The sequence below is a fragment of the Chiloscyllium punctatum genome, chromosome 37, assembly GCF_047496795.1.
Source record: "Chiloscyllium punctatum isolate Juve2018m chromosome 37, sChiPun1.3, whole genome shotgun sequence".
Classification (NCBI taxonomy): Eukaryota; Metazoa; Chordata; class Chondrichthyes; order Orectolobiformes; family Hemiscylliidae; genus Chiloscyllium; species Chiloscyllium punctatum.
The window spans coordinates 275516-299365 of record NC_092775.1 but is presented as its reverse complement, the minus strand read 5'-3'; the positions used below and the strand labels follow the sequence as shown (position 1 = coordinate 299365).

Below are 23850 nucleotides of genomic sequence, written 5' to 3'. Positions count from 1 at the left end.
CCAGGTGCCAGGGTCAGGGCTGTCTTGAATCAAAATTACAGGATTCTTAAGGGGGGAGGATGGTAGCCAGAAGTTGTGGTACACATCGGTACCAATGCCATAGGTAGGGAAAGGGAGGAGGTTCTGAAAAGAGAATGTAGGGAGTTAGGTTGGAAACTAGAAGGCAGGGCAAGCAGAGTAGTAATCTCAGGATTGCTACTGGTACCACGGGCAAGTGAGGCTAGGAATAGAGAGCGAGAGCAGATGAACATGTGGCTGCAGGGTTGGTGTAGGAGGGAGGTCATCAGATATGTCGATCATTAGGATACCTTCTGGGAAAGATGGAAACCTATATAAGAAGGACGGATTACACCTGAACAGCAGGGGCACCAATATCCTGGGTGGGAGATTTGCTAGAGTTCTTCGGGAGGGTTTAAGCTAGATTGGCAGGAGGATGGGAACCTGAGCTACGGATGAGATGATGAAGTAGGTAATGAACAGCCAGATAATAGCGTGCAGAGAAACTGTGAGGAGGGATAGACACTTGATAGGGCAAAGATGCAGTCAGTATGATGGGTTGAATTAAGTCTATCATAATGCAAGAAGTATCAGGAATAAGGATGATGAACTCAGTGGATGGATCAGTACTTGGAACTATGATGCTGTGGCCATTACAGAGACTTGGATATCACAGGGGCAGGAATGGTTGTTGGATGTTCCAGAGTTTAGATGTTTCAAAAGGAATAGGAAGGGAGATTAACGAGGTGGAGGAGTAGCATTGCTAATCAGGAATAGTATCACAGCTGCAGAAAGGGAAGTCGTCATGAAGGGTTTGTCTACAGAGTCAGTATGGGTGGAAGTCAGAAACAGGAAAGGAGCCGTCACTTTATTGCTCTAGGCCCTCCAATAGCAACAGAGACACAGAGGAGCAAATTGGGAGGCAGGTTTTGGAAAGGTGCAGAAGCAACAGGGTTATTGTCATGGGAGTCTTTAACTTCCCTAATATTGATTGGAACTTCCTTGGTTCAAATAGTTTGGATGGAGCAGGTTTTGTCAGGTATGTCCAGGAAAGATCGGAACACAATATGTAGATAGGCTGACTAAAGGGAGGCCATATTGGATTTGGTGCTTGGCAACGAACCATGCCACATTTCAGATCTCTCAGTGGGAAAGCATTTACTATAGTCATGGAGATGGATAGGAGCAGATGGTATGGGAAAGTATTTAATTGGGCGAGGGAGTATTACAATGCTATTAGGCAGGCACAGATGTTCTCGGGGAAATTCACAACCGAAATGTGGAGGTTGTTTAGGAAGCGCTTGCTGATAGTGCTGGACAGGTTTGTCCAATTGACGCAAGGAAAGGATAGTAGGTTGAAAGGATCTTGGGTGACAAGGGATGTGGAACACCTAGTCAAGAGGAAGAAGGAAGCTCACTTAAGGTTGAGAAGGCAAGGATCAGACAGGGTTTTAGCCAGGAAGGAACTGAAGAATAGACTCTGGAGAGCTAGAAGAGGGCATGAGAAAGCTTTAGTGGGTAGGATTAAGGAAAATCCTAAGGCATTTTATACTTTTGTGAGGAACAAGAGGATGACCAGAGTGAGGGTAGGGCCAGTGAGAGTTGGTAGAGAGAACCTGTGCATGGAGTCAGAGGAAGTAGGGGAGGTCCTTAATGAATACTTCGCTCCAGTATTCACTACTGAAAGGGACCTTGATGTTTCTGAGGACAGTGTGAAACAGCTCAAAAACATAAGGATAGATAAATCCCTTGGGCCAAATTGGATATTGTTATGAAACTGAAGGCATGTACTGTACCTTTAAGAGAGTGTGAATGCTGTTTTGCACTGAGAGCTTACAAGCACCTGTGACATATGACGAGATAGCAGTCTGAGAGTCTACTGGAAAATTAAAAGTATGTAACATTTGGCTGTGAAATGGACACTTGAGTTGGTTGCTGTTTTAACAACAATTCAAACTTAACCAGTTTAAATTATGCCCCAGTATACTAAAATCCATTTGAGTTTGAATTTATTGTTTTGCTAATATTGAACCAATGAGACGATCCGATGTTAGGGATATAAAAAAAGGCAGGCATTTTGAACACTGGGACATCTCTATGACTCTATGACTTATAGCTGCCATCGAGAGAGACCCAGAGATTAGGAAACACTCTCTATCAAAGGTACCTTTTCATATGAAAGAGTCTGGGTGGGATACTCTTCTGAAGGTAGGTGTGGACTTGTTGAACCAAATCCCTATGTTTCCACACTATAGGGATTCTATGATATATAACTATATGGACTTAACACCATAACCAAGAACCAATCCTACCTCTCCAGTTCCATAAGGCCAGATGAGCTGGTTCAATATGGACAAGTTTGGATACATATCCCATAAACACTGAGTGATATAAGTCCCCAAGCCAGAGCCAGTACCTCCAGCCAGACTCTTCATTGCAATAAAGCCACCAAATCTCTCACACTGCTCCACCTCTCTTCGGACCAACTCTAGCACAGCTTCTTCATGCCAAGGACCATGGATACATTACCTTCAGAAGAGTATCCCACCCAGACTCATTCCCCTACCCTATTATAATGCACCTAATCTACACATCATTGAACACTATGGGCCATTCAGTTTGTCTAATTCACCTAACCTACACATCTTTGGAGAGCCTCACTTAAATTGGGGTAGATGGAAGTGATATTTTTACCAATGAGAACAATTTAATCTGACAAGTGTCAAAATGCCCAAGATAAATTACTTGTTTACAATTCAGTGTCAATTATTCACTAATCTTTCTAAAATTAATTTGAGATCCTGTAACTTCTCTGTCTTATTAAATTTGAGCATGTGATCTCATCACTGCCAGATAAGGTGCCTTGGAAGGTTCTACTCTGCAATGCTGTGAAGAAATGCATTGTGTTTATGTGGGATTTAGCATTATGCAGACTGTTTTTTCATAGAATAGCCTTTATTGTCACATCACTCAAATGAGTGCAGTGAAAAGTTTGTAATGTTGCCTCTTGGCAACATCTTAGGTATAGAGTACCTAGGTACAGATGTTTTAAGTGGTGTTAGAGAGTAAAAAGTAAAAGGTTAGCATGGGAACAGTTCAAAAGTCCAGAATGATAATAGAAGTGACCATAAGTACTTAGGTTCCAGTCCCTCTCCAGCATGATTCTGTGCCCGCTGGTTCCCGAAGAAGGGCTCATGGCCGAAACGTCGATTCTCCTGCTCCTTGGATGCTGCCTGACCTGCTGCACTTTTCCAGCAACACATTTTCAGCCCTATTACTATAGGTTCTTTATTTTAATAGAATTTCTAGAACCAGGCTACCTCCTGACTTTATCTCAGATAATTAGGATTTCACATGAGTAGCTCATTTAGGTATTGTCAGCTTCTGCAGTGTTTCAGTGGCTAAACCCTCATCTGGTGAGAAGCAAAAAATTTATAAGGGACCTAAGGGGCAACTTTTTCACACAGAAGGTGTGTATGAAATGAACTGCCAGAGGAAATGGTGGAGGCTGGTATAATCACAATATTTTAATAAGCATCTGGATAAGTATGTGAATTGGAAGGATTTAGAGGGATATGAGCCAAGGGCTGGCAAATGGGACTAGATTAGGTTAGGATGTCTGGTTGGCATGCATGAGTTTCATTGTGCTGAACATCTCTATGACGCTCGGTCTATGATATTAGCAGTAAAAAGAATGAAGACGACCCAGGGAGAAATTCACCCAGAAAAAGAAAGATGACAGCCGCTGTATGGTTTTGAAATTATGTTGATGTAATTTTAATAAGTATTTCATTGGAGCAGTATATTGTTATAGAGTTGGAGGCAGGTAATAAGCAGTTAAGAGAAAGGGGGCTTAGAGTTGTGAATACTTGTTGTTTACTGTTCATTTTTAGAGTTAAAGAATAAATTGATATTATTTTCTTTAAATAGTGGAATTTGGGAGTTCTCTGTCACTCATATTTTTAACAGATTATGAGGAGAGGTGAGCTTTTCTGGAAGTTTGATTTAATTAACAGAGGGGTTCACCGCTGTGTTGTAACAATATAGTAGAAAGTGAGGACTGCAGATGCTGGAGATCAGAGTTGAGAGTGTGATGCTGGAAAAGCACAGCAGGTAAGGCAGCATCTGAGCAGCAGGAGAATCATTGTTTTGGGCATAATGAAGTGGCCTGACAAAGGGCTTATGCCCGAAACGTCAATTCTCCTGCTTCTCGGATGCTGCCTGACCTGCTGCGCTTTTTCAGCACCACATTCTCGACACTGTCGTAACAATATATCCTAGTTTGCTACAGGAAGTGAGAGAAGAGATTGCTGCACCTTTGGCGGTGGTTCTTGCATCCTCACTATCGACTGGAGTCGTGCGAGATGATTGGAGGGTGGCAAATGTTATTCCCTTGTTCAAGAAAGGGAATAGGGATAATCTTGGGAATTACACACCAGTCAATCTTACATAAATGGTGGGCAAAGTATTGGAGACAATTCTGAGATGCAGGATTTATGATTGCTTGGAAAACCATAGTTTGATTAGAGATAGTCAACATGGCTTTGTGGGGGGCAAGTCATGCATCACAAACCTTATTGAATTCCTTGAGGATATGACAAAACACATTGATGAAGGTAGAGCAGTGGATATGGTGTACATGGATTTTAGCAAAGCACTTCATAAGGTTCCCCATGGTTGGCTCATTCATACAGTAAGGAGGTGTGGGATACAGGGAAATCTGGGTGTCTGGATGCAGAATTGGCTGGCCCACAGAAGACAGAGGGTGGTGTAGATGGAAAGTATTCAGCCTGGAGCTCAGTGACCAGTGGTGTTCTGCAGGGATCGGTTCTGGGACCTCTGCTCTTTGTGATCTTTTTTAATAAATGACTTGAATAAGAAAGTGGAAGGGTGGGTTAGTAAGTTTTCTGATGACACAAAGGTTGGTGGAGTTGTGGATAGTATGGAGGGTTGTTGTAGGTCACAATGGGATATTGACAGGATGCAGAGCTGGGCTGATAAGTGGCAGATGCAGGTCAACCTGGAAAGGTGCGAAACGATTCACTTTGAAGGTCACATTTGAATGTAGAATACAGGGTTAAATGCAGGATTTTTGACAGTTTGGAGGAGCAGAGGGATTTTGGGGTCCATGTCCATAGATCCCTCAAAATTGCTACCCAAGTTGATAGGGTTGTTAAGAAGGCATATGGTATGTTGGCTTTCATTAACAGGGGGATTGAGTTTAAAAGCTGCAATGTATGCTGCAGTTTTATAGAGCCGTGTTAGACCACACTTAGAGTATTGTGGTCAGTTCTGGTTGCTTCATTATAGGAAAGATGTGGAAGCTTTAGAGAAAGTGCATAAGAGATTTATCAGGATGCTGCCTGGACTAGAGTGCATTTGTTATGAAGAAAAGTTGAAGGCACTAGGGCTTTTCTCATTGGAGCAAAGAAGGATGAGAGGTGACTTGATAAAGGTGTACAAGATGATGAGAGGCATAAATAGAGTGGATAGACAGAGACTTTTCCCCAAGGCTGGAATGTCTATCACAAGGGATCATAATTTTAAGGTAATTGGAAGAGATTTTAGGTGAGAAGTCAGAGGTAGGTTCTTTACATAGAGTGGTGTGTGTGTGGAATGCACTGCCAGCAGTGCTAGTAGAGTCAGATACAGAGGCACATGAAATATTGTACAATGAAGGATATGTGGGTTAGTCTGATCTTAGAGTAGGAGAAGAGGCTGGCACAACATCAAGGGCTGAAGGACCTATACTGTGCTGTACAGTTCTATGTTCCATGAACATCAACCACCATCCATACTTATTACCACAAGGGCAGTAGCCACCTGGGAATACCATACCGGCAAGTTCCCCTCCAAGCCACTCACATCCTGACCTGGAAATATAATCACTGTTCCTTTACTATTGCTAGGTCAAAATAGTGGAATCCAACAACAGCTCCTCTGCCCCCAACCAACAGCACGGCGGCACAGTGGTTAGCACTGCTGCCTCACAGCGCCAGAGATCCGGGTTCAATTCCCGCCTCAGGCGACTGTCTGTGTGGAGTTTGCACATTCTCCCTGTGTCTGCGTGGGTTTCCTCCGGGTGCTCCGGTTTCCTCCCACAGTCCAAAGATGTGTAGGTCAGGTGATTTGGCCATGCTAAATTGCCCGTAGTGTTAGGTAAGGGGTAGATGTAGGGGTATGGGTGGGTTGCGCTTCGGCGGGTCGGTGTGGACTTGTTGGGCCGAAGGGCCTGTTTCCACACTGTAAGTAATCTAATCTAATCAACCCACACACACCACCCTCCCCAGGTGCAGAACTTTTATCTGTAGCACAGTGGTATTGTCCCTATGTGTGGCTCAGAAGTTAGGGTTTAAGTTCTACCTGTTCCAGAAATGTGTCATAACAGGTCTGAACAGGTTGATTAAAAATATTTACTAAGATCTTTGAATAATGACATGCAGTGAACATGAGGAGGTCTTACAACCTTTGAACCTGTTCTGCTAGGTCTTGAAAAGTTAATATTCCAACTCCATTAATCCAATTTGGTTCCTTATCTCTGATAAACCTACCCACAATATTTTAAACTCATTCAGGTGCATTGTTGGCTAGGCCAACATTTATTGCCCAAGAGGGCAGTTAAGACTTAACCACATTGCTATGATTCTGGAGTCATATGTAGGCCAGACCAGGTAAGAATGGCAGTTTCCTTCCCTAAACGACATCAGTGAATGAGATGGGTTTTTCCTGACAATCGACAATGGATTCATGGTCATCATTAGACTCCTAATTCCAGATTTTTTGTTGAATTCAAATTTCGTCATTTGTCAATGTGGGATTCAAACCTTACCTTCAGAACTTTACCTGGGTCTCTGAATTAACAGTCCAGTGAAAATACCACTAGGCTGTCACCTTCCATTATTATTCCGTCATGCCACAGCATCCTTTTTCATTCAACTCCATTGGTCCTTTTGATAAAAATGCAAGGTCCAGTATCTGAAGACTCGAGCCTCATATTCCATACAACATTCCCCATCTCTTCAACCTAGTACCCAAACTAGGTTTTCCTAAATTTATAAGCATTGTGATATTTTTTGCAAGTAATTTTTCACATGAAATATTATCAAATATCTTCTGGCAGTCCAAATGTATAACATTTATAGACAGTGTGTTATCCATCATGAATGTGATTTTTAAAAAATATACCTGGAAGTGCTATCACACACAATCGAATTTTTTTTACTTCCACCACCAAAAACCCACAACACCTTTTCACTCTGGGTGGGATGCTTGAACTGTCGGTATGGATTTGTTGAGCCAAATGGCCTGTTTTCGCACTGTAGGGATTCTATGAAATCTTGTGTGAAACTGTTACCAGTAAATCATCCATGTCGGCAATTGGATACTTACAAGGAAATCCCATTATGGGAAAGGTATTGAGAGCAGGAAGGAGCTGAGTAAAGGTAACTAATCAGATTAGTACAGCATGACCTTCAATTTCAGAAATTCTAATTGACTTGCTGACAGGTTGATACTTGAACAAATGATATACCATTGTACTGTAATGACAGATTGTAATAACTCCACAAGAACGGACATAAATTGACAGATCTGTAGTTGTATGGTTCTTTCCTGGCTCCTTTCTTAGATCATGGGGTGATCTTCACAATTTTTCATTCAAAGTAATAATTCCTGACCAAGAGAGCTCTCTTTAGAAAAGTATGATTAGTTCACCAACAATATCCCTACCTGTTCAAGTATTCTATACTTTTCATTATTTTAAATGAGTGTCTTGACATTGACATGTATGATGCTGTTGCAACTTGAGGAACATATTACTGTGTTGGCAGGTGCTGGGTTGAGTGGATGATCACCACTGTACATAGTCTAGGGAGATTATTGAAATACATCTCAGGCCTTGTTTTTGGAGCATAGGAGATGGAGTTAATTTTTTCTCTTGAATTAGCCATGCCCTTTCAGCACCCCATCACCGCATGAGGTACAATATTTGCATAAGGAGTTATGTTATTTAAGCTTGTTCAAAGTGACCCAAGCATTTTAATACTTTCACATCTTTGCCCAAATGGCTCAACATCACCTGATCTGGTGTATGATCCACAAATGTAATGTGTTGGCTTATCATGTCTGAACTTCACTGGGGCTAAATTGGCAGAATTGGTTACAATTGTTAAAAAGAACTACGGTCACAATCAACTTTTCCCAAGGCTATTCCATTTACAGTATAGTTCGCTGTAGAATTAGATTTCCCAAAATGCATCATCTCACATTTGCCTGGATTGAACTCCATCTGCCACTTCTCCGCCCAACTCTCCAGTCTATCTATAATCTTCTGTATTTTTTGACAGTCCCCTATGCTTTCTGCTACTCCACCAATCTTCATGTCATCTGCAAACTTACTGATCAGACCAAAAATGCCCTCTTCCAGATCATGTATGTGTATCACAAACAACAGTGGCCCGAGCACTGATTCCTGTGGAACATCACTGGGCACCTTTCTCCATTTCGAGAAGCTTCCTTCAGCTACTACTCTTTGTCTCCTGTTGCTCAACCAGTTCTTTATCCACCCAGCTAGAACACCCTGCACACCATGTGACTTCACTTTCTCCATTAGTCTACCATGGGGAACCTTATCAAACGCCTTACTAAAATCCATGTATATGACATCAACAGCCCTTCTTTCATCTATCAACTTGGTCACTTCCTCGAAGAACTCTATTAAGTTGGTAATACATGATCTTCCCTGCACAAAACCATGTTGCCTGTCATTGATAAACCCATTCTTTTCTAAATATAAATAGATCCTATCCCTCAGTACCTTCTCCAGCAACTTTCCCACCATTGACGTCAGGCTCATTGGTCTGTAGTTACCCGGAATATCCCTACTACCCTTCTTGTACAGGGGACAACATGAGCAACCCTCCAGTTCTCCGGCACCTCACCTGTATTTAAGGATGTCACAAAGATATCTGTCAGGGCCCCAGCTATTTCCTCTCTCACTTCCCTCAGCAACCTGGGATAGATCCCATCGGTCCTGTGGATTTGTCCACCTTAATATCCTTTAGCCTACCTGCTGCATCTTCCCTCCTTATGTCAACGTGATCCAGAGTAAACAAACTTCTATCTCTAATCTCAGCATTCATCACCTCCTGTTCCTCAGTGAACATTGATGCAAAGTAATCATTGAGAATCTCACCCATTTTCTCAGGTTCAACATACAACCTTCCTTCCTTATCCTTTAGTGGACCAACCCTTTCTCTGCTTACCCTCTTGCTTCTTATATAAGAATAAAAGGTCTTGGGATTCTCCCTAATTCTGCTGGCCAAATCTATTTCATGACCCCTTTAGCCCGCTTGTTTCCTCGTTTAAGACTTGTCCTACTCTCCCAATATTCCTCCAAGGCCCATTCTGTTCTTAGCTGCCTGAACCTTATGTACGCTTCCCTTTTCTTCTTGGCCAGTCACATGATTTCTCCTGTTATCCACAGTTCACAAATCTTGCCTTTCCTATCCCTTGTTTTCAAAGGGATATGCCTATCCTACACTATCTTCAACCTATCTTTGAAAGCCTCCCACATTTCAAATGTGGACTTCCCTTCAAATAGCTGTGTTCAGTGCACATTTCCCAGTTCCTGCCTAATTTTGATATAATTGGCCTTGGCCCAGTTTAGTACTTGTCCCTAAGGACCACTTTCATCTTTGTCTATGAGTATTCTAAAACTTACAGATTTGTGGTCACTATTCCCAAAGAAATCTCTCACTGCAATTTCTACCACCTGGCCTGGCTCATTCCCCAACACCAGGTCCAATATGGCCCTTTCCCTTGTCGGACCATTGACATACCACTGTAGAAAACTTTCCTGGACACTCCTACAAATTCTGCCCCATCCAAACCTCAGATGTGCAGTCCTCACGTTCTCCTAGCTGGAGAAAATGGTCCAGTGTCAGCTAAGTGCAAGGCTCTGGGGACTGCAGAACCCATGGTTTAGAGAGTGTTCAGCATTATTCAATAATAATGAAATACTGAGTAACAATTTTTAATTAATTCTAGGGAACAACAAGAAAGGATCAAGTCCTATGATGACTGATGAGCAAAAGGCTCTGTATGTCTTAAGGCACTGGGAGGAAATGCCAGAATATGGTATCAAACTGGTACCTGAACATATAGAAATCCGTACTCTTCAGAAATCTGAAAACCCAGGGATGTCAAAGGTAAACTGGCTTAAGACAATTCTAAGTTTATTTCTTTTGTGATCCTAACAAGCAGTAAGGTGATGGGCTGTACTTGAACTTATTTCCAAAAGGAGCAACTAGGTCTGCACCTGTTATAATCACAGGTTGTTTTTGGATTCAATTATTAAATAATGTTAGTCTGACAAGAAACTGATGCTATTTCAAACTGGTCATTTGAAAAATGGCAAAATCACTGTTATATACCTCCTGCTGGATCAAAAGGTGCCGGAGTGAGCGTGTCAATGGTAATGCCACTGGGTAATACAAACTGCTGATCAAAGAACTTCAGACTCTGGAAATCTAAAACAAAAACAGAAATAGCTGGAGAAACTCAGTAGGTCTGTGGAGAGAAAGGATAGTCAAAGTTTCAGGTTCAGTGACCATTCTTCAGAACCGTCTTTCTCGCCAAAATATTACCAGACCTGTTGAGTTTCTCCAGCTATTTCTGGTTTTGTCCCCTGCTCATTAATAGGGGATCTGGATTACTAGTAGAGTGACATTGTTATTATGCCATCAATGTACAATTTACAGTCTCTTAAATGTAAAATTTACAGTCAAACTGGGAGAAAAGGTGGAGAAGGAAAGAAAGAGGCAAAAAAATCTCCTCTCACAGTTTTAATGTTGTAATAATCAATCATCAATTGAATTGTATGTGGTATTGCTAACCTCAAACGACTTGAAAATTTCAGTAATTCCCAACAGTAGAAACTAGTTTAATTTGAGTCTTGACTGATGTTTATTCACATAATTCCAGCTGGCTTGAAAATACAGAGGACTGGATCTTCCTGAATTGCCTCAGGCAGACTTTAAGAATGTTAGACAAAACCCAGTGGCTTCATGAACCTGCAACCAGCTATTCTAAATTGCTGGTCTTGTTCTGAAAGTGGACATTCAGACTCCTACAGTTCTTATCGCATTGTGCCAACTTTTCAAAGTGACATGGTTCACACCAGCTCAGAGGTACCACAAATTGTGCAACAAACCTGCTTTAGGGTTAGGAATCATGTGATATATAAGTTCAAAAAATGTTGCCAAAATATGTTGCCTATTGTAGGAGTTACTGTCATTAGTTATAATACAGTGATAGTAGACTTTGTTTGGAAAAGGTGTGATCATTAATTTGAAGGGTGTTGTGAAAGTGGGAGAGTCTTCAGGTGAATTAAACTATATTGTACACTTCTAGTACATCCAGTATTGTACACTGGATAAAGTGTAGTTCTGCGTTGAACAATGTTGGAATTATGATTTGACTGTAAATTGTACATTTAAGAGAAGATGATGGCATAATAGCAATGTCACTCTACTAGTAATCCAGACCCCCAATTAATGAGCAGGGGACAAAACCAGAAATAGCTGGAGAAACTCGACAGGTCTGGTAATATTTTGGTGAGAAAGATGGTTCTGAAGAATGGTCACTGAACCTGAAACTTTGACTATCCTTTCTCTCCACAGACCGACTGAGTTTCTCCAGCTATTTCTGTTTTGTTTTAGATTTCCAGAGTCTGAAGTTCTTTGATTTTTGTTTAATGATCTGGGGGCATGGTTTGAATCCTGCCATGGTAAATGCTAAAATTTGAATTCAACAGAAAAAAAAACTTGAATAAAAATCTAGTCTAATGGCAACCAAGAAACCAACTGTTGATTGTTCATAAAAACCCCATCTGGTTCACTAATGTATTTTCGGGACAGAAATCTGCTCTCCTTCCCCTGTCTGGTCTACATATGATTCCTGACCCAGAGTACTATGGTTGACATGTTGATTGGATGAACTAGCTTGGTCAGGGTAGCCTTGAGGAGGAGTTCATTGAGTGTATCTGCAACAGTTTTCTTGATCAGTTTGTAATGGAACTGATGAGGGAGCAAGCTATCCCACATCTGGACCTGTGTAATGAGACAGGAATAATTAATTATCTCATAGTTAGGGATCCTCTTGGAAGAAGTGATCACAATATGGTTGAATTTAGAATACAGAGGGTGAAGATAAAATCCAATACCAGGGTCCTGTGCTTAAACAAAGGAGACTACAATAGGATGAGAGATGACTTGGCTAAAGTAGACTGGAAACAAAGATTTTATGGTGGGACAGTTAACGAGCAGTGGAGAACTTTCAAAGCAATTTTTCAAAGTGCTCATCAAAAGTATATTCCAGTGAAAAGGAAGGATTGTAATAAAAGGGATATTCTGCCATGGGTGTCTAAGGAAACAGGGGAGGCCATCAAATTGAAAGAGAAGGCATACAAAGTGGCCAAGATCAGCAGGAAACTAGAAGTTTGGGAAAACTTTGTAGCTCTTTTTGTGGCTTTCTGTTGACCTTTAAAGAAAAGTAGGATAAAATATGAGAAAAACGTAGCACAAATTATAAAGACCGATAGCAAAAGTTTCTATAAATGTATAAAACAAAAAGGACTGGCTAAAGTAAAATTGGTCCTTTAGAGGATGAGAAGGGGCATTTAGCTATGGGCTATGATGAAATGGCAGAAGCATTGAATAGATATTTTATGTTGGTCTTCACAGTGGAAGACACCAATAACATGCCAGAAATTGACAAAGAGACAGAGGTAGGTGAGGAAGAAGTGATCAAAATATGGTTGAATTTAGAATACAGAAACAATCATTATTACAGAAGTGGTAGTTTTGGACAAGCTAATGGAGCTAAGGATAGACAAATCTCTTGGCTCTGATGGAATGCATCCCAGGGTACTAAAAGAGATGGCAGGAGCAGCAGCAAGTTCTGTTGTGATAGTGTTTCAAAACTCTCTGGACTCTGCGGCAGTTGAAGCAGATTGGAAAACAACAAATATGATGCCACTCTTTAAAAAGGGCGGTCTTTGTTAGCTTAACTTCTGTAGTGGGGAAGATGCTTAAATTTATTATGAAGCAGGAAATAGCAAGGCATCTAGATAGAAATTGTTACGTTGGGCAGACTAGCATGGGTTCATGAAGGGCAGGTCATGCTTAACTAATCTTTTGGAATTCTATGAAGACATATGAGCAAGGTGGGCAATGGGCACCCAGTAGATATGGTGTATCTGGATTTCCAAAAGGCCTTCGATAAAGTGCTGCACAAGAGGTTGCTGCATAAGATAAAGATGCATGGTGTTACGGGTGAAGTATTGTTGTGGTTCTGTTCGCCGAGCTGGGAATTTGTCTTGCAAACGTTTCGTCCCCTGTCTAGGTGACATCCTCAGTGCTTGGGAGCCTCCTGTGAAGCGCTTCTGTGCTGTTTCCTCCAGCATTTATAGTGGCACTATAAATATAGCCACTATAAATGCCGGAGGAAACAGCACAGAAGCGCTTCACAGGAGGCTCCCAAGCACTGAGGATGTCACCTAGACAGGGGACGAAACGTTTGCAAGACAAATTCCCAGCTCAGCGAACAGAACCACAACGAGCACCCGAGCTACAAATCTTCTACCAAACTTTGGGTGAAGTATTATCATGGATAGAGGCTTGGTTGACAAACAGGAAGCAAAGAGTGGGGATAAATGAGTGTTATTCTGGTTGGCAATCAGTACTTAGTGGTGTGCTTCAGGGTTCAGTGTTGGGACTGCAGTTATTCACAATTTATAAAGATGATTTGGAGTTGGGGACCACGTGTAGTGTGTCAAAGTCTGCAGATGATACTAAGATGAGTTGCAGAACATAGTGTGCAGAGGACTGTCAAACTTTGCAGAGGGACGTGGATACTTTAAGTGAGTGGGTAAAGGTCTGGCAGATGGAATACAATGTTAATAAATGTGAAGTCATCCATTTTGATAGGCGTAACAGTAAAAAGGACTATTATTTGAATGGTAAAATGTTGCAGCATGCTGCTATGCAGAGGGACCTGGGTGTCCTTATGCATGAATCACAGAAGATTGGTCTGCAGGTACAACAAGTAATTAGGAAGGCAAATAGAATTTTGTCCTTCATTGCTAAAGGGATTGAGTTTTAAAGCAGGGAGGTTATGTTTCAGTTGTGTCGGATGTTGGTGAGGCCACACCTGGAGTACTGCATGCAGTTTTGGTCTCCTTATTTGAGAAAGGATGTACTGACAGTAGAGGGGCTGCAGAGAAGGTTCACTAGGTTGACTCTGGACTTGAGGAGGTTGGTAGATGAGGAGAAATTGACTAGACTGGGATTATATTCATTGGAATTCAGAAAAATGAGGTGAGATTTTATAGAAACATAAAATTATGAAGGAAATAGAAACTAGGAGAAGAAGGCATAGCTTCAAAATTAGAGGGAGCAAATTTAGGAATGAATTGAGAAGGAACGTCTTCACCCAGAGGGTTGTAAATCTTTGGAATTCCCTACCCAGTGAAGTAGCTGATGCTCCTTCAATAAAGGTTTTTGAAGCCAAGATCGATTTATTTTTAGAACAGTGAAGGAATTAAGGGTTATAGCGAGAAGGCAGGTAAGTGAAGCCGAGCCCACGAAAAGATCACTTGTGGTCTTATTGAACGGTGGAGCAGGCTCGAAGGGCCAAATGGCCTACTCCTTTCCTAGTTCTTATGTTCTTATGTTATGGCACTTAACTGCATTTTTTTATTCATTCACAAGGTGAGGGCATCGCTGGCTAGGCCAGCATTTATTGCTCATCCCTAATTGCCTGTGCTGGACCAGCCAGTGACACCCACATCTTGTGAATGAAGAAAAATATTACTTATTATTTTCATTGAAATTCAGTTTAGTCGTCTATTTGACTGTTTCAAAGCTTAGACTGAGGGGTAGGTCTGCATTGGCTCCAAGAGCAGAAACCTCTTGGGGTCTGAATCAAGTGGGCAATGTCAAGATTTTTGACAGAATTAGAAGAGAAATTCAGAGAAGTCTATCATAAGGTCAGGTGCATCTCAATCCATCTTTTATGCTTTTGACAAGTAGCTTTTCTAATTTCTCTTCAGCCAATGGCAAGCTGCAAATTAAGGGGGATTGTCATTCACTAAATTCCTTGTTTCTCTCAAAACAAAGGCATAGTCCCAGTCTTGATTTATAGTTTAATTTAATCAGTTTATGTGGCCCTGTCTACAACAGAGCCAATCGTAATGCCACTGATCTGGCTGCTGCTATTGCTTTCTCCTGAGAGACCACCCATCCCCCCTCAAAAGAGCCAAATATCTTTACAGCTAACTAATTAGTCCCACTTCCTTGCTCTTACTCATGGACTCTGCAAACTTTTCCTTTTCAAGTATTTGTACATTTCCCTTTTGAAAATTACCATCAGATTAAAGATGCTTCCACCACCCTTTTCAGGCAGCACATTCCAGATCACAGTAATTCACTGCCTATTGACAAGATAGCATAAAGGAAATCAAGAAGGCAGTCGATGTGATACAAAATTTGCTTTAAAAAGTGGCTGATGCAAAATTAAAAGATATATATGATGTATCATTGAGTTGAAAAATAAATCTCTGGTGCAGTGTGGAAACACAGAATACGTTGATGATTAATTGAGTTTAGAGGAATAAACAAAGCAGGTTCAAAGTAACACATTAGATTAACAATTGTCACTACTCCTGTTTCCAAAGGGCCAAGTTCACATGTGGGTCGATATGTTTCCAGTGGACCTACCTGCACCTCCTCCTGTCAATATTAAACCCCGCCAACCAATCAGGTAAGGAATTACTAAAATGGTAAACAAAGCTAAGAACAATCATTTCAGCAATAATCTTATAATGTATCCATGAATATGTTCACATTTCTCTCTCTCTTCTCTGTTATGATTTAAGTATTTTGATTTTTACTCATGGGGTATTTTTCTCTCTCTGTATATTGAACATATGCTTGACCATTCTGAGTCTCTGCTCATTGACTTCCTTCCCTTCCATGCCATACTACCAAAGAGGATTGTGCATTTCATCATGGACAGGGATTTATGATTTCTAAATCTATGGCATTGTATTGTTGACAATATACTGCTGCAATAATATATTTCTAATCGCCTGAATACAATTTGTTGGCAAGAACTCAATTTCTTCTCTAAATTCATTGGTGTTTCTTGTTCCATACCAACTGCCTCCCTCACCCACTATGACCACTCCATGCCAGCAATCTGTTTCCCTTTACTATAGCCAAGCTGCTACATATCCTTCTCTGTATCCTTTCCTATCACAAAAATCTTTTACTAAATTTCTTGTAAAACTTTTCTCTTTATGCATTTCATTGACTAAATGTCTTCTCCCAAACAATGGAAATCATAACTTTGTATGTAGTTTTCACAAATATGATCCCACAAGAACCAGGTATAATTTTTAAAAATGATGCCTCCTAATTTATAGGTTGTAACTTGAACTAGATAATCACTATCATGTTTACTGTGTAGTGCAGTGTTCACTGTGAATTGTGAAGTTTGAATATGGTCCACTGAGGAAGTTGGATGTTCCCCTCTCTTCACTTTGCTTGGGGAAAAGCACCATTCTCTGGCCCATATATATTAGTTTGTATCAGTGACTAATGAAATGCATTCATTCAAGCTGAGTATATTTTAATCCAGTTTTAAAAACACAGAGTATTGTTAAAATAGGTGTTGCATTGTGAAAAGCTACAGAGGATTATAAAATAATGAGGAGTATAGATAAGGTGAATGGCAGATGTCTTTTCTCTAGGGTGATGGAGTTCAAGTTTAGGGTGCATATTTTTAGGATGACAGGAGAAAGATTTAAAAAAGACATGAGGGGCAGTTTTTCCACAGAGAGTGGTTTGTTTGTGGAATGAACTTCCAGAAGAAGTGATGGATGTGGGAACAGTTACAATATGTTTAGGTAAGTACTGGAATAAGAAATGTTACGAGGGATATGGGCCAAGCACAGGCAGTTGGGAATAGTTTAGTTTGGGATTATGGTCAGCATGGACTGGGTGGACGGAAGGGTCGGTTTCTATGTTGTATGACTGTATGATTCATTTTTGATTATTACTGATTGGCAATATTTGCTGTTATATCTTTATCAGTTATGAACTAAGAGTTATCATCTGGAACACAGACGATGTGGCACTTGATGACGTGAATCCGCTGACAGGAGACCGATCCAGTGACATCTATGTCAAAGGGTATTTCTTAATATTATATTAAATCACTGAGCAGATCCTGGCCCAAGACTACATCAGTGTCCCTGAATACCTCATTCTTAGTAATGTAGGAACAAGAGCAGGCCATTCAACCTCTTGAGCCTCTTCTGTCATTCACTGAGAATCATGGCTGATCTGTGACCTAACTCATATGCCTGCCTTTGGACCATATCCTTAAAAAAAGTCCATCTCAGATTTAAAATTAATGACTGATCTATTCATTGCTGTTTTATGGAAGAGAATTCCAAAGATCTACCATCCTTTTTGTCTGTTTGTGCTTCTGAATATCTCTTCTGAATGGCCTGGCTCTAATTCTCAGACTATGCTCCCTAGTTCTAGAATCTACAAGTTTTTATTTGGAAATAATTTATCTTCCTATTAGATACACGTGTGAAAATAGGCATTTGGCCAAATTATTACATCAAAAATTACACCTAGAGTAAAACATTAAGTCTTTGGGGATGCTCCACCACTTAATAAAGTAATTGATCTCCCACCTTAGCTAAATCTCTCTGCATTATCTAGAGATCTAGTTCCTGAAGACATTGAGAATTCCAGTTCTAGATTCCCAAAAGAGGAATGCAGTCTTTCTGAATCTAGCCTTGTCAATGATTTTAACTAAGAAATCTTTACATTCTTCTAAACTCCATGCAATAAAGGCCTAGCCTACATAATTCTTTTGATAGAATAATCCCTCATTCCAAGAAACAATCTAGTGAAAGTTTCTCTCTTCTGGGAGGATATGTCCTTTTTTAGATGCAGAGACTGAAACTATAGTTGTGGTCTTAAAATTTCATATAATAGTAACAAAAGCTAACATAATTTGCTTTCCGAATTGTTTGCTGCAACTGCAAGTGAACATACTTTGATTCATGTAAAGAACACTCACATCCCACTGAATACCCTGCTTCCTCATCATTTAGAGTCATAGAGCTGTACAGCACAGAAACAGACCCTTCAGTCCAACTCGTCCATGCCGACCAGATATCCTAAAAATTTGCCAGCATTTGGTCCATATCCTTCTGAACTCTTCCTATTTGTGTACCCATCCAAAAGCCATCGTAATTACATCGTAATTGTACCAGCCTCCACCACTTCCTCTGGAAGCTCATTCCATACATGTACCACCCTTTGCATGACAAATTTGCCCCTTGGGTCCCTTTTAAATCTTTTCCCTCTCACCTTAAACCTGTGCTGTCTAGTTTTGGACTTCTCTATCCTGGGAACAGACCCTCCACTATTCACCCGATCCATGCCCCTCATGATTTTATAAACCTCAACAAGGTCACCCCTCAGCCACTGACACCCCAGGGAAAATAACCTCAGTCTACACAGACTAACCGTATAGTTCAAACCCTCCAACCCCAGCAACATCCTTGTAAATCTTTTCGGAACCTTTCAAGTTTCACAACATTCGGATTGGAGGGTGGCTAATGTTGTACCACTTTTTAAGAAAGGTGGGAGAGAGAAAGCAAGAAATTATAGACCAGTTAGTCTGACCTCAGTGGTGGGAAAGATGCTGGAGTCCATTATAAAGGATGAAATTACAAAACATCTGGATAGTAGTAACAGGATAGTTCAGAGTCAGCATGGATTTATGAAGGGGAAATCATGCTTGACTAAACTTCTGGAATTTTTTGAGGATGTAACTCTGAAGATGGACGAGGGAGATCCAGTAAATGTAGTGTACCTGGACTTTCAGAAAGCTTTTGATAAAGTCCCACATAGGAGGTTAGTGAGAAAAATTAGGGTGCATGGTATTGGGGGCAAAGTACTAACTTGGATTGAAGGTTGGTTGGCTGACAGGAAACAAAGAGTAGTGATAAATGGCTCCATTTTAGAATGGCAGGCAGTGACCAGTGGGGTACCGCAGGGATCAGCACTGGGACCACAGCTTTTTACAATATATGTTAATGATATAGAAGATGGTATTAGTAATAACATTAGCAAATTTGCTGATGATAGTAAGCTGGGTGGAAGGGTGAAATGTGATGAGGATGTTAGGAGATTACAGGGTGACCTGGACAGGTTAGGTGAGTGGTCAGATGCATGGCAGATGCAGTTTAATGTGGATAAATGTATGTTATCCACTTTGGTGGCAAGAACTGGAAGGCAGATTACTACCTAAATGGAATCAATTTAGGTAAAGGGGCAGTACAAAGAGATCTGGGTGTTCTTGTACACCAGTCAATGAAGGTAAGCACGCAGGTACAGCAGGTAATGAAGAAGGCTAATAGCATGCTGGCCTTCATAACAAGAGGGATTGAGTATAGAAGCAAAGAGGTTCTTCTGCAGCTGTACAGGGCCCTGTGTGCAGTTCTGGTCTCCAAATTTGAGGAAAGACATTCTGGCAATTGAGGGAGTGCAGCGTAGGTTCACGAGGTCAATTCCTGGAATGGTGGGACTACCTTTCGCTGAAAGACTGGAGCGACTGGACTTGTATACCCTTGAGTTTAGAAGAACTGAGAGGGGATCTGATTGAGACATATAAGATTCTTAAAGGATTGGACACTCTGGAGGCAGGAAACATGTTTCCGCTGATGGGTGAGTGCCGAACCAGAGGACACAGCTTAAAAATACGGGGTAGACCATTTAGGACAGAGATGAGGAGCAACTTCTTCACCCAGAGAGTGGTGGCTGTGTGGAATGCTCTGCCCCAGAGGGCAGTGGAGGCCCAGTCTCTGGATTCATTTAAGAAAGAGCTGGATAGAGCTCTCAAGGATAGTGAAATCAAAGGTTATGAAGATAAGGCAGGAACAGGATACTGATTAAGGATGATCAGCCATGATCATATTGAATGGTGGTGCAAGCTTGAAGGGCAGAATGGCCTCCTCCTGCCCTGTCTGTTGTCTGTTGTCTATTGTCTATTCATAGCAAGGAGACCAGAATTGAACACAGCATTCCAAAGCTGGCCTAACCAATGTCCTGTACAGCTGCAACATGACCTCCCAGCTGCTATACTCAATGCACTGATCAATAAAGGCAAGCATACGAATGTCTTTTTCACCATTCTGTCTACCTGTGACTCCACTTGCAAGGAACTATGAACCTGCATTCCATGGTCTCTTTGTTCAGCAACACTCCTGAGGACCTTACCATTAAGTGTATAAGTCCTGCCCTGATTTGCCTTTCCAAAATACAACACGTCACATTTATCCAAATTAAACTCTAATTTCCACTCCTCAGCCTATTGGTTTTTTGCAAACACCTTTAAGGATTAAAAGCACAGATTTAATTGGCGGTTGGGGTTTTGTCACCCCATGTATGGCATGTCTGACAAAATCTGACCACATTTTTATGTAATCCTGGCTGGTAAAAATGTTTTCATAGTTTACCTTGTCTTTCTCTAATGTCTAGTGGTCATCTTCCAGATGTGCTAGTCATTGTCTCGAACCAGGGTTCACAGACTAAGGATAAGGGACGTAGACCAGAAACTGACTTTTTCACCCAGAGTGTAGTGAGTTTGTGGAACTATCTATCACAGGAGACAGATGAGACCAAACCCTTACAGACTTTCAAGAAAGATGTAGATATTGTTCTTAGGATGACACAGATCAAAGGACATGGAGAGAAAGCAGAATCTTTGGACGCTGGAACAGTGCCTATGGTTGGAGAGTCGCTATTGTAACCCACTATTTAAGAACGGAGGCAGAGAAGGACTCTGTTTGGCAACACTTTCCATGACCTTACCATTAAGTGTGTAAGAGCTGCCCTGATTTGTTGTACCAAAATGCAACAACTCACATTTATCTAAATTAAACTCCATCTGCCACTCCTCAGCCCATTTGCCCATCTGATCAAGGTCCCATTGTACTCTAAGGTAACTTTTTTCACTGTCCACTACACCAGCAATTTTGGTGTCATCTGCAAACTTACTATCCATACCTCCTATATTTGCATCCAAATCATAAATAAATGTCAAAAAGCAGAGGGCCTAACACTGATATCTGTGGCACACTGCTGGTCTCAGGCTTCTAGTCTGAAAAACAACCTTCTACCACCTTCCTCTGTCTCCTACCTTAATGATAATTTTGTATCCAAATGGCTAGCTCTCCCTGGATTCCATGTGATCTAACCTTGCTAACCAGCCTACCACGTGGAACCTTGTTGAATGCCTTGCTGGAGTCCATATAGACAACATCCACTGCTCTGCTTTCATCAACCTTTTTATAACTTGTTCAAAGACTCAGTCAAATTAGTGAGAAATGATTTCCCATGCACAAAGCTGTGTTGACTATCCCTTATCAGTCCTTGCCTTTCCATATATGTGTACATCCTGTCCTGCAGAATCCCTACAATAACTTACCCGTCATTGACATCAGGCTCATTGGTCTCTTATTCTCTGGTTTCTCCTTACCATTTTTGTTAAATAGTATCACCACATTAGCCAACCTTCATTCTTCCAGCACCTCACCCGTGGTTATCAATGATACAAATAGCTCAGCAAGGGACCCAGCAATCACTTCCCTAGCTTCCTACAAATTTCTGGGGTACACCTGATCAGTCCTGGGGATTTACCTGTCTTTATGTGTTTTAAGACATCAGTATCTTCTCCCATATGGACACTTTTCAAGGCATCACTGTTTATTCCTGCAAGTTTTCTAACTTCCATATCTTTCTCCACAGTAAAATCTGACGTGAAATATTTGTTTGGTGAATCACTCATTTTTTGCAGTTCCACACATTGACGGCCTTCCTGATCGTAAAGGGGCCCTATTCTCTCATATCCACTTTTGGCCCTCCTGATTTCCCTCTTGAATATACTCCTACTGTCCTTATACTCCTCTAGGGATTCATTCAATCTCAGCTGTCCATATCTGACAAATGCCTCCTTTTTCTTGACAAAAGTGTCAATTTCTCCAGTCATCCATCATTCCCTATTTAAAAAAAATTCTGCTACCTCAGCTAAACTGGGTAAACTAATGTTCCATCACGTTATATTCCATCTGACCAAACCTGTCTCTATCTCTGTACTTCTTTTAATTGTCTTCAGAGTCTACTTTCCTACCTAACTTTGTTTCATTAGTAAACTTGGATACATTACTCTCAGCTACTCATCTAAGTTATTCATAATAATTGTAAATAGCTAAGGCCTAAGCTTGTGGTAATCCATTAGTTACAACGTACCAAACTAAAAAGTCTTCTTTATTTCTACTGCCAGTTTTATATACATTAACCAATCCTTAATCCATGCTGATACATTACCCAGAGTCCTAATTTTGGATTATGACTTCTTGTATGGCATATCATCAAATGCTTTTTAAAAATCCAAATACACTGCATCCACTGTTTCTGCCTTATCTATCTTCTTAGTTACATCTGCAAAAAAACTCTTAAAAAATATTAAATATGATTTTCCTTTTCCAATATAAATCCATGTTGTCATAACTTTACAGAAAAGAATTGTACCCACTGTTCCGTAAGTCATCACAAAATGGATAAATATATAAAATTCCAATGAAATCACCAAGACAATATATCTGAATGATTGCTACTTTGGATTTAAACAGTTCATACCAGGATTTCTTCAGCAACAGGAAAAAAAACTTTTTTGTAACACATTTAATTTTAACAAAATCAAAGAAAAGAAAGCATTCATAATTTATACAACTTTAACTCTGCCCTCTCTAAACCACAATTATATCCACAGTTAAACATTAATAACGCAGAGAAAAGACAAACAGTTTAACAGATATACTATGGGAGGAAAAGAATGTAGACAGGGTAAAAAAAATTTAAATGGTCAAGAATCCAGACCATAAGGTGTAAAGGTACTTTCCTCACAGTCCTGCATATTTTTGCAGTAATGAGATGCTACTGGTTACACAATGACTATCATTCTTCACTTTCATGGGTGATCAGGTGAACTTAGATTTTCTCTTGTATGAATTCTTTCTTTTAAACTTTCTTGGGTTTTCTGCCTTTCCCACATGGAGAGAGGGGGAGTTTGCTTCAAAGGATTTACAAGGATGTTGCCAGAGTTGGATGGTTTGAGCTACAGAGAGAGGCTGAGTAAACTGAGGCTATTTTCTCTGGAGTGTCAGAAATTGATGGGTGACCTTTTAAAAGTTTATAAAATGATGAGGGGCATTGATCAGGTGAAGAGTCAAGGTATTTTCCCCAGGGTAGGGGAGTCAAAAACTAGAGGGCACAGGTTTAAGGGTGAGGGGAAAAATTTAAAAGGAACCCAAGGGGCATCATTTACATGCCAAGGGTGGTGCATGTATGGAATGAGCTGCCCGAGGAAGTGGTGGAGGTAGGTGCAATTACAACATTTAAAAGACATCTGGATCGGTACATGAGTAAGAAGGGTTTACAGGGATATGGGCCAAATACTGGCAAGTGGAACTAGATCAATTTAAGATATGGACAGGTTGGACTGAAGAGTCTGTTTTCATACTGTACATCTTTATGACTTGAAATTTTTAATGTTCTCCAGCTATTGCAAGGCAGAATTTCCTTAACTCGAAACATTCTTGGCTGTGTTCAGTCTTGAATTTTCAAAATATTTGCTTCCAGAAAGCAATATTATATTGTGCAGCTGAACAATTTGTAACACTTGATTTTCAAGTTGCAAAAC

The 23850-nt window shown here is 40.7% G+C and overlaps 1 protein-coding gene across 3 annotated transcripts in view; it reads left to right on the top strand.

Moving 5' to 3' along the window:
- fer1l4 (fer-1 like family member 4) overlaps positions 1-23850 on the top strand; it is a 356632-nt gene that overhangs the window by 270387 nt on the left and 62395 nt on the right. For all 3 annotated transcript variants that reach the window (XM_072556056.1, XM_072556055.1, XM_072556057.1), the window contains 3 exons: positions 10045-10205; positions 15734-15819; positions 17154-17252. In XM_072556056.1, the coding sequence (XP_072412157.1) occupies positions 10045-10205; positions 15734-15819; positions 17154-17252 (346 nt within the window). The remainder of the gene's footprint in view (positions 1-10044; positions 10206-15733; positions 15820-17153; positions 17253-23850) is intronic.